The following is an 18,737-nucleotide window of genomic DNA, read 5'->3' as shown; positions in this document are numbered from 1 at the left end:
TAAAGTTAGGCTCCTATGCTAAGCACTTCAACATCTTGGTGTTTATCTTAAACACAAAAAAGTGGGCGGTTCAACACCCTCTACTTCCTCCTTGCATGGTAAAGGACCCATTTATGACCAACTAACTTTTTCTCGAAAAGAGGCTCCAATGAAGAGGTGAAAAATGGTTTTTTTGTTTAGCATGACTCTTAAAAAGTTATCACAATCTCATTCTTATTTTAAGGAGAAAAACTTCTAGGGACTAGGGATTTTGAAACTAGCTCTACACCTAGTAGAAATTGCTAAGCCCCTTCATATTCCATGAATGACTCTTAAAAAGTTATCACAATCTTATTGGAGAAAGACTTGCGACCAGCTCTACACTTAGTAGAAATTGCTAAGCCCCTTCAAATTCCATGAATGACATGAGGACACATGAACATTATGTCGTTAGCTATGGTGTAGGAATTTGAATGCAATATTGCCTTGAATTGGGGGTTAACCCTCGTGGGATTTGCCAACCTTAGTGGTAATATGGTCCTCTGTACCTTTGATATGTCCTATTAAGGGGTCGCCTAATGTAACCTTAGACCTTACTGTCATGGCTACCTCTCCTCCTAAGCACCCATGCCCCCCAAGGCCCCACCCTTGCTTGCCTTCCTCTCAAGAACATCCCCCCACCCTCGGATGTTGATCTCCCCTCCCCTCCTTCATTGCCCATGTCCTCCCAACTCCAAACATGAGGAGTTTTACTGTGAACGCCTAAGACGACACAAGAGATAAAGAGAGAGCGAGGGCATAACGCTCTTTGTGTGTGTGTGTGTGTGTGTGTGTGTGTGAGAGAGAGAGAGAGAGAGAGAGAGAGAGAGAGAGAGAGAGAGTTTTCACAAACATCAACAAAGCAGGTAACGCTAGCACCACACACCATCTTGCATGTGGGGCGCACACACACACACACACACACACACGTCCCCTTCATGCTGTTGCATGTGACCCAAGAGAGGATACGATGCAAAGATTTACCCTAACCACGCGTGACCCGAGAGAGGAGATGGTGCATGGGGAAGCTAAACTTGTCCACATTTCATAAAACAAAAGTCTATATGAGATTTTTTGCCAAAATGATAATGGAGGTTGAACCTTAAAAATGGAAACTCAACGAGAAGAAAATCTGGAATATTCCTTTAAAATTAATTCAAACATGAAAACGAACAGCCTATTGAATAGAAGAGCGTGGCCGTTGTGGAGGGTTTTGTGTGAAGCCCCAAAATTTACCGGCCAAATCAAGAATCATCATGCATTGCTCGTGACTTCCCTTATTTGAGCCAAATCACAGTCACATTTGCTCGCTAATATTATTAACCTCTTGCTACCATCTCGTGAAACTTGTCTGGGAAAAGCTGGGGCGTGGGCGCTTTCTTTGTTCAAATGGAAAACTCACCTATCGCAGGTACTGATTGCTAGAAGGCCCTTTTATTGATCCCCCACAACCTCCATGGCCTTCTGCAGGCCTCAACATCGTGTGGAGTAACGGTGTTCTACAATGGGTCTTGGGCTGCAGGTATTGAGGCCCACTTTACCGTTCTACATGCTGGCTGCAAATGGGTCTTCTCTCAATTCACAAGGTGAACAACTCTTCATGCGAGCGATGCTTCAGGCATGAATAGCTCTTCTTGCTTTTTTTCTACATAAAGAGGAGGGTGAAAGCCCGTACTCTGTTGCTCATCTTGATGATAGCACTTCTTTTATAGAAGCATGGACACAGAGATGTGTTAGCATGCTAGCTTGGAGGCCAAACTGATGATAAATGATTAAAAAAAAAGTCCTCATATTCACTTCCTCATGTACAGACAGGGTGTATTACTTGGAAACCAAACTGATGCCATTGCATTCTTCATAAGAAAGATACCATAGTTGTTTGATTGTGATGTTGATATACATGGGAAAAAGTTGATCAACGCATATTCATCATAGCAGGCTAGCATAAAAGCTTAGAGGATAGGCAAACTCACCCGGCCTTGTGGCACCTGTAAGGCCCAGCTCTTGGTGGGGCGCTTGTATGGATGACCGGTAGCTGCATCATTAGGGGGCTCAGGTGTCAGGTGTGCTTGGGGCTTCGTCTCTCTGTGTCCAGCTACCATGCATTTTGCAAGCTTTCTTTCAGGGCGGGGCGAGCAGTATCAGAGGATAGACAGTGCTGCAAAGGTGCAAGGAGATGGCATGGTGTCAGAAGGGGATTCCGATCGCACATTTCTTCTTAGTGAAAGCCATGTGAATGGCAATGAAGAACAACTTATAGAGCAGTCCAAGGTCATCCCAAGGCATAGAACCTTGGCATTCCCACGGAAATCTAATACTATGAAGCTTCTCATTCGGCGGATGGACGATACTGCTTTTGGTAATCCTTGCAGTTTTTTGCTTTTGTTTTTCTTTGCGTTATGGAGTCAATGTGAAAATCCTGATTAGTATGGTCACAATGCATGATTTCTAATGAGGTTGGCATGGTTTATGCATGCTTTATGTTGCTGATGAGGTAGGGTTATGCATGCCCCGTAATGGGGATTAGTTTGCATTTTGTATGCTTCCTTTCACACTTTGTGCATGTTCTGTTTGGCCAACGAGAATGCTTTATGTTGCTAATCAGTATTATTTTTTAATGCACATTTTATCTTGTTAATTATCCTAACCTCTTTGCAGTTGTTGAAGTGCCAAAGATGGCCGCAATTTTGGAATTGAAAAAAGCAATAGAGAAAAAATTTGAGGATGGTGGAAGCCACATTTCTTGGTATAATAATGGGTTTCCATTCCTTTCCCTAGTCTTGGATTATTTTATGCATGTGTGTATGTAATTAACATGTTCCTGCATTTGTATGTGTCTAGGCCACATGTTTGGGGGCACTTCTGTCTCAGCTTCAGAGACCAGAAGCTGCTTGAAGACCATCTTGTCCTACATCAGCTAGGAGTCGGAGAGTCAGATGAGGTAATTTTTAAAGCAAATTGATGGCTAGAGGAATTATCCACATCTGGACCTGCCCATTTTCACGTGTTTTGATAGCAGCAGAATTTGTGTACTTTTTCTGCAACATTTAGCTGTCTTGATAAGTGTGGGTTTCTTTGGGTCCAATACTGCAGCTGTGTTTTGTGCGGCATCTTGATACGAGGCCATCAAAAGACTGCCAGCAGCGTGGTTTCTTCAATGGTTTGAGGAAGAAACACAGGCTGTCAATGTAGGTGCTGGGCCAATTCAAGAATGAAAAACCACCAGTGCTAGTCTCTTCTTCAACCTCAGTCTCTGTTTTTTGAGGACAATCAGGATGTGATCCTTTCTTATCCATCAAATTGTACCAACACTGGCTAGGGCACTTGCAAACCCTGTGTATGCCCAGTTTGTAAACCCTTCAAGGAGGTCCTGGGAATCATATTTTATTTATTTAATTCTCATGGTGCACTGCAGTGATGGTAGTGACATGGTCAAGCATAGAGCTACATTTGATGGGCTTATGCTCTTTGGTGCCCAGCCTTTGCCCCTTTTCAGGCTTTGCTCTTCGCCTCTAGCGACACTAACGGCAACACAGCTTTGTTGAAATGTAAGCTCCAATAGGAGCAGGTGTTCGTGTGTGCAAAAGGTGAATGGTTTGAGAGTGTGTGATGGTGAGTGAATTTAAGACAGAGAAAGACCGAGTTTTATAAGGAATGAGTTCAATTGTGTGATGTAAGCAATGATGTGGAGGTGAGCCCTTGTGCCTATAAAGGAAGTACTTCGCCTAACCTTAAGTGCGAGAGATTTTTATTCTCTCGGTTTTCTTGCTTAAGCTATTCTTGATTAGTTTGATTATTAACAATGGATTCTAGCCCCATGTTTTTTTTTCTAACATGGGAGAATTGGCATGCTTGTATAGTCAGTCTAGAGTAGGTCCAATTTTGTGTTGGATTAGCGTTAGTAGGGTGAACATTCATTTCCCTCTCGTCATCATCTCACAATGGCTTCCATTATCAATTAATCACCCTTTTGCATAGCTAGTGTATTATGTTGGTATTAAATCTTTTGGTTGAGCTAGAGGCAGTTCAAGCACACCAAAGTCCATGCATTAGGATGTGACATCTCTAGGCTGTGTTTTTCTACATTAGGATTTGTGGTGCATGCAACAAAGTAAGGTTTACGTTTTTTGCATTCGCAACCAAATTAGGGTTTGTGATTTTGCGTATATAATCAATTTTGAGTGTGTGCGCTAGGGTTCCTTGTATAGGTCTTGCATGTAGCATTAGTTTTGCATGTAGAATGTGACAAGTCTAGGTCTAGTATGCAAGTGCCATTAATGGTAGATAGAGACATCGATGGTGAGTGTTATCGACAATAAGATGAGAAGCAATATGAGGTGTGTAAGAGTGATTGGGTGAGTGTGATTTAGTGTGGCTAGGATAGATAAATTTGAATTATGTAAGAAATGGGTTGAAATGTGTGACATAAGCAATGATGTCGAGATGAGCCCTCGTGGGCTATAAAAGGTGTACTTTCCTTTAGTTTTATGAATAAATTTAGTGTGATTTTAGAGTTTAGTACCTTGTTTGATCTACTTTTTAATTAGTTTGATTACTATTAATGGATTCTAACACTTAATCCTCTCTAGCCTCCAAGTTTTCTAACCAGCTTGGTAGTCTATGAATGAATAGAAGGTGGATATTTGAATTTAGGACAATCTTTATGCTATGCACTTGGTATCGGAGTTTAGGCAATGGGTCATACCATGGGCTAGCTTTATGGTCCCCACATCCAAAAATGTATTTGGATGGATTCGATGATGAGGTTAGGGTGTATTGGGTTTGGTTAACCGCGAGCTATGGGTGGCTTGTCACACGTGGCCAAATAGATTCAAGCGGTTCTTGAGCCTGTTTTGGTGGTGGTTAAAATTGGCCCTCTTTCTTGAAGCATGGTGAAGTCGGTGGAAAGAAGTGGAGCATTGAAGAGCTTGTATGCCTTACGGATGAAATTCCTAGTTGCTGGACAATGTCGACCTTGGGCATATGGCTTTGCTTTGACCTCCACCTTGCTTGATTAGCATGGTTAACCACGAGCTATGGGTGGCTTGTTACACATGGCCAAATAGATTTAGGCGGTTCTTGAGCTTGTTTTGGTGGTGGCTAAAATTGGCCCTCTTGCTTGAAGCATGGCAAAGTTGGTGGAAAGAAGTGGAGCATTGAAGCGCTTGTATGCCTTATGGATGAAATTCCAAATTTCTGGACATTTAAAAGTGGTGGATGCTCCCATGGATGTCTTACCGAAGTCCTTGTGCATGGATGGAAGGCTACCCTTGTGAGTGCACAGATGTTGGATTTGCGATTTATAGCTAGAAAGAGGGTTGAACTAAACTTGGCAAGAACATGACTCAAGGACATCTTCACAAAGTCCTTGCATGATATGTGAAGGCTAGTAGCCGTGCAGATAGCTAGAAAAAGAGTTGGACTGAGCAGAGAAAGGACAAACAGACTCCTTAGGTCTATGGATATAAGTGCCGGTGACGATATGATGTGTGTGAAGTGTGGTTCCAGGTAAACTTGGTTGCTTGTTCAGTGTGTCCCTCTTCTTCTCGGGCTTCCTTCTATTGGAGCTATTGGCAGTTGCTTCTTGGTCTTCTTCTACTTCTTACTTTTGAGCTTTGTTGCCGTGTTGCTGCTTTCTTTGCTTTCTCTTTCACTCTCTCTCTCTCTCATTCTCCCTCTCTGTTTATTTCCCTCTCTCTTTCCTTATCTCTCCCCTGTTCTCTCTTTCACACTCCCTTTCCCTCTCTCCCCTGCGCTCTCTCTCGCTCGCTCGCTCTCGCTTACGGCAAGCGCAAACCCTCCCACATTCTTACTCTCTGTTAGCGGAAAAAAACCAAATTGACACACACACACACACACACACACACAATGAAAACATACAGTCGTCGAGAGGAGGCCGGCCCTGCTGCACGCCGCATTTTTTTTAAAAAAAATCCCTGAAAATTTTAATTGATAATTTTTAAAAAGTAAGTTGAGGTCCCTACTTATTTAAGAAAAAATATAAACAAGAGAAAAAAGAAGTTAGAGGGGAGTTTTTAAATAGTAAAATTAAATTAAATTTTGAAAAATGACAAGGGGGGATGGAGTGGAGGGGCTTTTTTTTTGAGGGGGGGGGGGGGGGGTGGGGGGGGTAGGATGGGGGATAAGTGTGTGTTTGTACATCGAGAAGGTACGTACGCGTGTGTTTACAAAGTGTGCGCATGTGAGTATTTATATTACGAGGGTTTGCACATGGAGGCGGGTGTGTGCACTCGTGGGTTTGCGTATATGTGTGCAAGGGAAGAGGGTGTGCATCTGCATACAATTGTGGTTTGGATTTTGTATGTGTGAGTATACGTATGTTAAGAGTGGGGGGTAGGAGGTGTGTGCACACCTAGCATGAAAACAATTTGTTAGTATCTACTCCTCTCATAGCTCTACCAGATTCATACTAGGGTTTTGCATTTACACTTAAGCTCATTGATGAAGGGTAACCCCAATGCCCTTACTTTTGATGAGTTGGGTACAGAGCTCTTGCCAGAAGAGTAATCTTGGCAAAACTGAACTAGTATGCATGTGGGGGATGAGGCATTGTTGCCAGTCAAAAAGGTAAAGGCAAAGCCTTTTCTTAGGGCAACTATAAGCCAAAGGAAGAATCAGCCCAATCTTCTGAAAAGGATGCCGAGAAGGAGGGTGATCAACCTAAGAAGAAAGGCAATTGCAACTATTGTTAGAAGCCAGGCCATTATATCAATGAATGCAAAAATGGCTGAAGAAGGAGAAGAAGAAAGAGTCAGGCATGGATGTGGAAAGAGTCAGGCATGGATGTGGTTGGCTGATGCATCAGCACCAAGTCCTTAAAAGGAGTGAGTTAACTATGCATAGGATAATTGGGCATTCATTATGCATCAGCACCAAGTTTTTAAAAGGAGTGAGTGAACTATGCATAGGATAATTGGGCATTCATTATGCACAGGATGATTGGGCATTCATTGTGCACTACAGTTATGATCCTTCTGTCCATGGCGTATGCATGTCAGTGACAAATTAGCATGTCTGGTAGTTTGATAGCGATGCTAGCAAGCACATTACTTTTCAGCGTGATTTATTTTCGTCACTTGAGTATGCTCCTCAAGTAGGATCAGTCACATGTCCAAACAACTCCTCGTGTATCCAGTAAAAGGAGTTGGTAGGGTTGTTCTCTTTTGTAAATGGTGGGATAATCCTTCTCTAAGAAGTATTGTTTGTATCAAGCATCAAAAGGGACTTGATGTTAGTCTCTACCATTGCTAGGGAAGACCTAGTGGTCAGATTTGTTGATGATAGGTATACAGTTCATAGCCGGAGTGGAGACATCACTGTGGTATTTGGTACTCTAAGCCATGGGCTTTACAAGTTAGATAGGTATGAGACACTGGCACATAATGATGTTCAATTATTACCACACGTGCTATAAGTGATGTGGAGCTTTGGTATGCCCGCTTCGATCAATTGAATTTTGCTAGTTTGTTACACGTTAAAAAACAAGAGATGGTGTTAGAGTTGCCAAAGCTTAAGCCCCCCATCAAACATGTATGTAAGGATACATGAAGTCTGAGACTTCCCCCATTTGGCATTAAGCATAGAGTAAGGTGGCTTTATATGTCTTACAAAAGATATGTTTTTGTCATAGAAAGGTAAGCTGACAAACAACCTTACACAAAAGTAGAACAAGGGAGACCATGCTAACAGGAAGGTTAAACACCCTCTATCCTAGTGTTGCCTAAGTGAAATCCTCTATTGCAGGTTGACTCTATATTCCTCAACTAAATCTAATCTTTCCATGATCATAAATAAATTTAGATTGGTGACATAATATGTTCGATAGCCCAAAATCAATCTCTAGTATAAACTTCTCCTTATCTAAATCCTACCTATGGATCCACATAAAAGGATGTTAATAGGGTTGAGGAAAATAATGTTCTCTACATTTCAGTTAGTATTTGGCAGCCTTGAGCTTGTCATTGGTCAAGTGTCCAAACATAACATGTACGGTTTCTTGCTCTTGTGCAAGGGCTTGGTTTTTAGCCATTCTTACATTTAATAAAGGAGGACATAAATTTCAAAAGGAATCCTGAGAATGTTATCTTATTATTTATGTAGAAAGAGAACCTTGCTAACTTAGATTCTTTCTATCATGGTGCAATGATAACTCCCAAGCCACCAAGCTACGAAAGATTGTTAACTCATAGATGCTATGTCATAGGTACCATAATCTTTTAGGCGGGGTACAAAGTAAGTAAGGATTTTGTATATAGACACATAGAGAATTACTTTGTCCACAACCCCGCGCTTCCTCAAGATTATTGGTGAGGGTGATGTTCTCCTTGAGCCGCTCAGTCTAGCTGGCCTAGGTGTGGACTCGTTGTCTGATCCACCACTTGAGTCTCTGTTCATCTGGTGTCATAAAGAAAACTTTCTCAAAATGTCTTACTCATTTAGTGCACGATGTTTCTTGGATGTGAGATAATTGAAGGCAAACACTATCATGTCATCCTCCAAGGATAATCTAGGGTTCCTTGATAGGCACAGCCTAGCTACATTTATGTTTAGGGCAAGAAAATCAATTTCGTTGGTCAAAATCAAGTCAATGCTCTGATACCATATATAAGACCTCTACCCCATCAATATTGTCTATTGGGGTAAAGTGTACTTGAGGCCTCCCCTACATTATCTCAACATTTGGTTATTCCTGCGACTCCCCAAGGCTCAACTAGAAAAGTCCTCTCATTGAGATATGTAGGTGATTTCTCATAAGGACTTATAAATTATAACCCAATCAGTTACCCATGTTTTCCCTCCCTAATTATTTCCAAGTCTATTGGTTAAGCCGAGCCTTGTCCAATCACCATGGGTCTAGCCTTTCTACCCCAACCACTTAACTATAGATACAGTGTTCCAATATACTCACCCACCTATCACTTTAGCTTTCACCCACACACACCACTTAAATTAGACTACACACACGCTCCTCTTTAAGAAAAAAAAACAATCCATGAAATTATCATCATATTAAATAGTATGCACATGGCCAATTCCTTTAAGCCCCAAAATCATAACCATTTCATTTAGGCCTCTTGAGGACGACCCTGTCTAGTTTCATATTTATAATGTGCATATCATCAGGGAATCTCATTTAAATATCTCCCTCATAACCATTTTTGGACTCACACGATTACACAGGAGCATGTTCACCTCTTAGCCACATCAAAAGGCTAGATCACATGTCCACTCAGAGGTAGCTTAAATGCTCCTCAGCCAGGCATGCTAGGAGCTCACCCTATGTCCTTTAGAGAAGGTCATAACCTTGAAAGATACACCCATGTGAGGCACCACTCATATGACACCCACATGTCTCCTCGTGATGATGACAGAGTTTCTTTATCGCACTGCCACAATGCACTTAAATCTTATCATAATTCAAAAACTTGGGCCATGGTACTTCGACCAAAATAATGCAATACTTTCTAGGCAATTACATCAATCGGACCTTTATCAATCATTAGAAAACCGTTGCAAGTAATTTTTGCATTTTCTATTTTCTTTTGTAGATTGGAGTATCATCTAATGACAAGAGTTCTTTCCCTTATTCCATATTTTCCATTTCATTTACTAGAAGAGAGTCTCATCTAATGGATAAAAATTTTGGGTCTTTCCATTATTCCATAGTCATGCAAAGTAAGCCATACTAAAAAGCATCTCCAGGGTCAAATCTTTTGAGAGCTTGCTAATAGCATATCCACATTTAATTCACAAACTAGAGCTTTCTTTGTCTAGTCCATAAGATATTATTTCCTTTTGTCCATTTTTCCTTAAAGTGGGCCGAGATTAGGCAAAGATTAGGGTCTATTTCATGTATTATCTTCTAATTGTTCATCACATTAGCCTTCCAAGTCATGTAAAAGTTTTCTAGCTCTAGTCTCTCATCAACAATTACTTAATTAATTTGGCTAAGATGACTTATACCATTAAGATCTCTTTCAAGGGACATGATCATAAGAAGGCTATCTAATTTAGACAATGTCCCTTATCCTTATCAAGGTGCGGCTTAGGTCTTTATGCAAAATTTAACTCTTCAAGAATCGAGACTTCAACCATTCCCTATGTTTATTTAAATTATTGAACAATCCAACTCAACTATGTACTGAGGGTATTTCTTTCATTGCTTTTCTTAGTGGATTACTACTGACTCATTTCCTTATGCAACAAATTCAAGGGAACACAAGGTTTGTTTCTTCCTTAAGACTTCTTATAACAAGAATGATAGGAATAGGAAATGCTTAAAGGATTTTGGAATCCAATCTTGTCTTTAAAGACAATTTGAAAGGTCTATACCCGCCGCGAATGTCTCAAAGCTTGAATCGCTCACCCAATAAATGTCTTTTTAAAGCAAAGTTCCAAAGCCTTTGATCTTAGATCATCTTGAGGTATGCTTTATTCAAAGCTTGAATCTCAACAAAGCTTAAAGTTTGGTTATGAACAAGCAAGGCTATTTTAGCATTTAATCATGATTTAACAAGAGAAGAGAATCATTAAACTTGGAAACAAGCTTTAAAAATTTTCCATAGTAGGATTAGAAGCAACAAGATATTTTAATCATGATTTAACAAGAGAAGAGAATCATTAAACTTGGAAACAAGCTTTAAAAATTTTCCATAGTAGGATTAGAAGCAACAAGATATTTTTTAATGAGCAAGGTTTTTAAGAGAAGAAGATTATTCTTTATGTATTGTAGATCATGTCTATATGATAGCTTTTTAGTCAAAGGATATAATTAGAGAGACCTTTTCTTAGTTTTCAAGGTCATATATCTTCTATATTTATGACATTAACATGATTATAAAAAGAATATTATATTATATGTGAAAAAGAATATCTTCTATATTTATGACATAAACATGATTATAAAAATAATATTATATTATATGTGAAAAAGATAACTTCTTTTATCTTTTAAGTTTCAAGTCTTAAGATTTATGGCCACTTAATTGAGCCCATATAAACATGATTATAGTCATAAGGTTTTAATCTTACTAGTTTAGACTTAGAGCAACATATGTATCCATATGCACATAAAATAAGGTTATGTTCCCAACAACTCATAACATGGTTATGTTGATCACCCGAAGCTTTAGCAATCTTATCAACAAGTGTGAAAGAAATAAAAAAATTAAGCTATGCTAGATCCTTCATTCACAAGAAAGAGGTTTATGACTTTAACCCAAGCTAAAAGCTTATATATAATCTCAAGTTAAGCTAAACAAGCATATAGTAGATAGACTCACCATTTGGGCTTACAAGAGAACTTAGACTCTTAAGTGAAAGCTATTTTGATTTAAAAGCTAAACAAGCTTATAGTAGATAATTTCACCATGTGGGCTTATAAGAGAACTTAAACTCTTAAGCGAAAGCTCTTTTCATTACTAAGCAAGCAAGCAAGTAAAGGCTCTTTTCATTACTAAGTACGCAAGTAAAATCTCTTTTCATTAATAATCAAGCAAGCAAGTAAAATATTGTGTACAACACTAAGCAATCTTGAAAAGGCAACACATAGTAAATTATACAAAGGCTTTGATAAGCTTTAGAAGGGAAAAAAACATACATGGAGAAGAGATAATTTAGACAAGCTACCCTTATTCACAAAAGAGAGAAAGCTTTAAGCCTATTAATCAAAGGAGCTTATGAATCTTAAGCTTCTTCATAAACTTAATCTCATTAGTAAGAAGCTTACACTTAATCTTGTTTAGTAAGAAGCTTAAAAACAAGGATGCACTCTAAACATCAAGAATTCCTAGAGAAGCAAACATGAAGAAGTTCGAGCAACACTTCATGTAAACATTTGAGGCAACCCAGACACTTACGAAAAGAGGCAAGCTTTTGTGAAGCTTCCATTCACAACAGAGAGAGTTTTAGGATCTTTAAACATGCAAGGACTTAAGTAAAATCATTAGGCATCTCCAATAAGCGTTAATCTCTACCAAAAGGGAGCTTATAACAAGCAAATAGATCAAGAAAACAAGAGGAAAAAATTGCCAGTTTTCAATCTACCATGGAGAGGAAGAAAACTAAACAAAGCTTAATCAAGAGCCTAGATCATGCAAGTGATTACCATTAAGTAATGGAAGGGTCCTACCCATACTTTTATCCAAAAGGTGGATATCTTGAGCTTCACCAAGCATATTGGGTAGCCCTGGTGTGGTAGGTAGCTTCTTGTTGAGGTGGCATGTAAGGTAGATGCAAAGTAGAAGTTCTTCATGCAAGGCCTCCTTCTTTTTTGGAATGGCATGGACCCTTTAAATTCATGGGGTTGGTAAAAGCAACCCACACCCTTTGGCGGAATAAGCACTAGTACTATCATCAAATGGTTCACATGGGTAGATGGCGGATCTCGATCTCACAATGTGATGCGTAGATAATGGGCTGCTTCCTGGCTAATACGTCAATCACGACGAGGTTGTATTTGTGTTGAATTAGAGTTAAAGTAGAGGTTACATGCATTAAAGTTCTTGGAGGTACCTACAAGGCGATGGTTCTCCAAGCGATGGGACACTTACTATTGGCTAGGCTTGTGCCCACCATGCTCCCCTATCTAAATGTACGTGAAGGGTTGGCGTTGACAAGGCTAGTTGCACATGCATGTGTTTGTGCATACTGATATGTGAAAACAAAGTGGTTCCCATAGTGAAGTATGCAAGTGACGTGCAACATGTGGAAGGTCAGTGGATCAAGGGATCTAGAATTATCGAGGGGAGTTTTTCAAAGGGGAGGGAAATTGAAAATAAAATAGACTTAGGGGAAAGTCTTAGGGGGGAAGGGATGGTGTGTGTGCATATGTGATCGTAGTGTATGTGTTGTGTTGACTTTGCATGTAAGGGTTTGTGGGACATTGTTCAGGGCACTGAAAGGAAGCTCGAGCATCCTCAAAACTCTAGGAGGTGGTGTGTGTGTAAGAGAGTGTGCATGTGTCAAATTTTTAAAGGGATTTTTGGTGTTTTGTGTTTTGTTTTGGTTTTCAAGTTTTTGATCATTCTTAGGTATATGTGTATGTACAATTGCTACATTACACATTACAACGATATTTTAAGGTTATGGCTTACTATGTGGCCCCACTAAGTGCATTTCTTGCCTATCCATGATGAAAGCTTTGACGTCACTGTCGTCAACTTTTCTGGCGTGCTTGATTGAGTTTTGTCCTACCATATCCAACTGGCAAGTTGGTGTTGCAACGTGGTACACACAGGCATTGTGGGGTTAAGGTGATGCTTTTGAGCATTGAGATTACTTGGTGCTACCACAAAGCATATGCATAGCTCTCTTTGGGGTTTGGCACCATGGGTGAATCTTCTTTGATGGGAACGGGGTTGGATAGGGCCACTCCACAATGGCAACGTGTTGCCTCTTGTTGCTTGGTGTCCACAAACTCTTCTGACTTCTCTAGAGGTGGTGTCAAAACATGAGTCCAAGTGGAAGCAATTACTTTCCATTCTTGCTTAAGCTCTCTCTTGGTAGATCTCTACTCGGGTGGACTTTTGGCTAAATGGTGGTTGCCAGGTCTTTGCTTGGGTGTCATACATGCCTTATCTAGCTAGGGTACTCTTGGGTACCCACTCTCCCTTGGTGACCTCCTTGAGAGGTTGTTCGTGATGTTTGGGGGGTCTCTGTCGTTGGGGTGAGGTTTTGGATCTCCATAATGGTTTAAGGGAGTGGTCGACACACCAAATCTAGAGAAGTGTTGAGTGTTCGGGTTACCAACAAAGGGGATAGCTTATACGTGGAAGAGGAGGCTTAGGATGTTAATAGGTTCAGGGTGCCCTCATCCATTAAGGGTATGATAACCATTCCATGGGGAAGATCGAGTATTGTAGTTCTTTTTTACCAATTGATTACACAATTAATTAGCTACATATCTCTTTATCCTCTAATTAATTTATACATACAAGAAATGATGACCCTTTTTTAGTACCCTTGGCATGCAGGTGATATTGGGATTTTCTGAAGAGTAAAGACCCTGGGTCAACTTTATGGCCTAAGGATCCATAATATCCCACAATGATACCAGGTGAGAAACCTAGAACAATCGACGTATACACTCACAACAACACTAGCACACAAGAGACTCCCAACTAGGAGCACCCCCATGGGAAGGCGTGGTGGTTGTCGAGGAGGGTCCCATCTCTGCCACACAACCCCTCCCCAAAATAGTAGACCCATTGAGATGACAAGGCAATACTCTAGCCTACATGTGGCTCTTTGACTTCCCATGGTTCATCATATAGGATAATCTAACACAACTTCCAACCATGCATCAACCCAAGATTGGCTACGTTCTATCTTCACTCCAACAAAATATAAGGAAAACAAGTGAACTCACTAGCCTAATCATAGATCTAATTGCCTCAAACCATCCAACGAGTGTAGGAGTGCAAGAAAAGCAAATGCACATGAGCACAGCATCTCCAAAGCATATATCACCTCCAAACCATCCTCTATTTGTCTAGGATGGTGTCCCCATCACAAACCAAATAACTATTAACCCTATGCACCTTCTTCTTCATTGTTGTGCCACTTGTCAATGTTAACTTACTTCATGTGTGTAATAGCTACTTGTAGATGTCCTCTTGGTCTTGGTTGTTCCAGGATAGTGATTCCTCTTGAAGATGCTTTTGGTCTATAGAATTTACATTACATGAAAAAGAAATAACCTCATGTGAGTTCCATGTTTTCTTTGTTTTTGCATGCTTTATTCAAACTTTTGATGTTCCTTTTTGGGTTTTATCTTGTTCTAACCCTTCCATCCAAAATGACTATCCACGATTTCCTCGTGTGAGAGAAGAAAACAAAGATGTTTGAAGCATCCATCACAGTTAGTGTCAGTAATGGAGACATGGGTCTCTCTCTCTCTAAGAGCCATTTGAAGATTTTGTGCACATGGAATGAAAGGGCTTTTTGCATTGGAGAAGGGTGGTACATTGCATCACCTTCAAATTTATATGGTAGTTAGATTAATGACCTCCTCCTTGATTAGAGTGGGTAAACTTATGAAGCGGTATATGGCGTGGAATAAATGTAGGCTTCTAGGGGGTTTGGTCATGTGTAAGGGCTTCAAATGGATCTGCATACATACCTTTAAAGGTATGCATGTGGATTGGATACCTTCAAAGGTATATGCTTTTAGATTGGATACTATATGAAGGACATGCACAAAGTGCATTTTATATGTATGCTTGCAGATTAGATACTATTTTGAAGGATTTACACAAACTACATTCCAGGTTCTTCTCACACAATCTTTTGGCGGATGAAATAACAAGCGATTGCCGAACTTACACAAATTGCATTTTAGGTTCTTCTCACACAATCTTTTGGCGGATGAAATAACAAGCGATTGCTCAATTTAAGAACTTACACAAATTGCATTTTAGGTTCTTCTCACACAATGTTTTGGCGGATGAAATAACAAGCAGTCACTCAGCTATAGTGAGGTGAATCTAAAAAATAAAGTTTGTTTATTGCCCACAAATATATTTTAGCATGTCTATAACTATATCCAAAATAGGGTAGGTGCCACTTTGGGCTCAATGCTGCTTCGAATGATCTAGATGGGCAAGTGCAACACTACTTGACAGCCACCTAGGGGAATGGAATGGACAAGAGAAGGGCTTCAGCAATTTGGAAGGTCATGAAAGTTCTCCATATTTGTGTGTGAATAGATGTTGACCAATTTTTTTAATATGGATATCCTATCTTTAAGGTATTTTAGGGACCAAGATGAAACCCTAGAGAACAACCAAATGAAATGAGCAAGTAGGTGACCTGTGCATTGCTGCAACTAAAACCCATACAACAAAAAATACTTTCCTAAGCATGAACCGTAAAAAATTATACCTTCATTTAAAATTAAAAAATTATACCCTCATTTAAAATTTAAAAATCCAAAATCCTCCTTTCTTCCTTACCCATTTTCTCCATCTCGTTTGGCCACATCGAGGGGGGGTGATCGACGTAATGTCATCACGGCTAAAAGTCCCTTATGTTATTTAAAATTACGATTGTTTGCATGTCTACAATCTTCTCATGTTAATATAAATTGCTAGTGCTTACATCTCTACAATCGTCTCAACTTCTTTCATTTATTTTTAGTTCTTCAAATTATTTGCTTGTGTTTTTTAGTTCTAGGATATAGTTCAAATCTGTATGTCTAATTTTTGTTGACTGCCCCGATTATTAGATCAATTAATCTCTCAGTGTGGTGATTTTTTCTTTGTTGTTTATGTCTACTCTTGAGTAATCCACCAAAATATTGTTTTGAATTTCTATTAAATATATTCTATGATTTTTTCAAGAATAAGAGCCTTTTCTAAGGTTTGATTTTAGTATGTAATGATTAATGCTTGAAAAAGTCAAAGAAATGACGAGCCTCCTTGCCCTTGCTATTTATGCTTTAAAAAGTCAATGAAATGATGACCCCCTTTCCTTTTCTATTTATGATTAATGCTTAAAAATTTTAAAGAAATGATGACCCTTCTTGCCCTTTCTATTTGCATGCATTCACCCATGTCCTTTCTATTTGCATGCATTCACCCATGTCCTTTCTATTTAAGGTCTCACAATTCTCTATCAAAGGCCTCATTCTCTTACGAGTAAAGGGAGTAGGACGAGGAGATGGGGAGGGGAGGGGAGGAGGGGGCTCATGTATTAAGTATCTATTAATCAAATTCCATGTCAGTGACATTTAATTAATTGTAAGCCATAGGCTAAGGGACGAGCGTAGACTAATGACCGCAGCAATAGCCGGATAGCTGCCTTACCACAACTGCAAGTCAACACCACCAGTGAACAATCGGATGGTAGCTAAAAGGTCGTTATTACTGAAGCAGCGCCTCCTACACACCTCGCCGACGCATCTTACCATCCAAAATAAATCTTAGTATTGAGACAGATGCAACAAGCACGTAGTATAAAAGGATGAGTCCTAAGCCTTATAGAGGCTGGCTGCCATTTTTGTGTCTTCTTACCATATATATATATATATATATATATATATATATATATATATATTGGCAAGATTGTTGCCTTTTTGGGTTTTAGCTTCATTGTACATGAGTCATCCTATTATGTTTCTGAGTCTTGATGTCTGTGTCCGGTTGTTAACTCCATTGAAATTAGCTCTATAGTATTTTGTTCTTCTGCTATTAAGTGAATAGGTAGTCCAGTAATTGTTCGAGTAACCTATAAGCTGTCTTTGTTGCTTGATTTAATTCCGTGTTACTCTGGTGTATATTGCGCGCATATAACTAGTGAACTTCAGTAGGTTGCCGGGGAAATAAGCAGTTGATTTCCTCACTAACACTTTGGCAACCACAATGCTTGTTGTTGCGTCCTATTGCTATCATTTCACCTATTGTATGATTGTTGTTGTGTTTGAAGCTCTTCCCCTTGTTTTCAAACTCGTCCCCCGTGTCAGCATGCCAACGACTCTACTTGGAGCGTAACCAAGCTCGGCAAACCTTCTTTGCCAATCTTGATAAACCACCCCGCTAAATCAGAACCAGAAGAACCCACCTCCCATTCAGAAGAAGAAGAAACACTCACCCCTCATCCCCAAGAATCTGATCGTTGTGAACAATCCCCATCCCTCAAAAAGTAGAACCACCAACTTCCCCCACCCCAACCTCACCACCACCCCCGCAACCTCAATCCTTCACTTACCAAAACACCATGCAGCGACCAATTGTCATCGTAATGTATCCCAAATTCTTCGTCAAAGTCCTGAGATGATGCCGATGCCCACATCCTAATGTTTGACATAGCTTGGTGTGTCAATGTTCCTAGCCAGAATCTCAAGAAGGCTACTTTCATTCCCACACTTCACAAAAGTGTTGCTCTCTGGGTAACTCAGTATGACTATGCCCATTTCCCCACCTATGATGCCATCCAGGATGCATTCCTTCAACGCTATAAGCTGTCCAGAAGAATGACCCAGAAGAAAATGACATTGGAAGATTATGCTACAAAGTTCCGCAAACTTCTCCATAGATTAGATGCAGCTAATCAGCTTGCAGAAGAAATTCTAAATTCTTATTTCATGAAGGGCCTCAACAAGCAAATCCAACGCTCTGTACTCGGAGTGGACCTGTCTACCATTACCTTGGAACAACTGATAGATTCAACTCTCAAAGCATAGTGGGTATTAGTATGTTTGGTCAAAAGTAAGAAAAAATCTAAAAATACAAAGAAGTGCAAACAGTCCTCATCCGAATCTTCAAATGAGCAAAATGATTCCGATGATTCCACACAACCAGTGAGACAAATCAAAGGAGAATGAGGAGCAAAAGACCAAGTCCAAGAGCAAGAAGGCAGGGAAAACAGCCAAAGAATTGGCTGCAACCATGGCTCAGTTGGCCACTGAAGGTGCAAAGCCTACTCCTACCGACCGGTTGGATATCCGGTGTGCAAAGTGTCGCAATCCTGGACATGGAGCCAAAGACTGCAGCTTAAACAACCTTTGGTGTGCCATTTCGTCTTTGTTGACGCCTCTAATGTAACAATTGGCAGTACACTCATGCAAGAAGCAGAGAAGAAATGGTTTCGGCCTATCTACTTTGCTAGTCAAAGGCTCTCTGATGCTGAGCGAAACTATTCCACCACACATAGGGAAGCCTTGGGTATGATCTACTCAATTACAAAGTTCAAGCACTACT

General features: G+C 40.0%; 1 protein-coding gene across 2 annotated transcripts; it reads left to right on the top strand.

Moving 5' to 3' along the window:
- The first annotated feature begins 1,286 nt into the window (after window positions 1-1,286).
- Window positions 1,287-3,692, top strand: LOC147633606 (U11/U12 small nuclear ribonucleoprotein 25 kDa protein-like). 2 transcript variants are annotated; one of them, XM_086806736.1, is made up of 5 exons: window positions 1,287-1,429; window positions 1,541-2,377; window positions 2,677-2,764; window positions 2,860-2,959; window positions 3,112-3,692. In XM_086806736.1, the coding sequence occupies exons 2-5, from the start codon at window positions 2,119-2,121 to the stop codon at window positions 3,208-3,210; spliced, it is 546 nt and encodes a 181-aa protein (XP_086662862.1). In that variant the 5' UTR covers window positions 1,287-1,429; window positions 1,541-2,118; the 3' UTR covers window positions 3,211-3,692. The 2 variants fall into 2 exon arrangements, with proteins under 2 accessions (XP_086662862.1, XP_086662861.1); XM_086806735.1 differs by having other exon boundaries at window positions 1,320-2,377.
- The last annotated feature ends 15,045 nt before the right edge of the window (window positions 3,693-18,737 follow it).

The sequence above is a fragment of the Cibotium barometz genome, chromosome 12, assembly GCF_041138505.1.
Source record: "Cibotium barometz isolate CiBa-2024 chromosome 12, ASM4113850v1, whole genome shotgun sequence".
NCBI classification, from domain to species: domain Eukaryota; kingdom Viridiplantae; phylum Streptophyta; class Polypodiopsida; order Cyatheales; family Cibotiaceae; genus Cibotium; species Cibotium barometz.
This window is presented reverse-complemented; position numbering and strand designations above follow the sequence as displayed.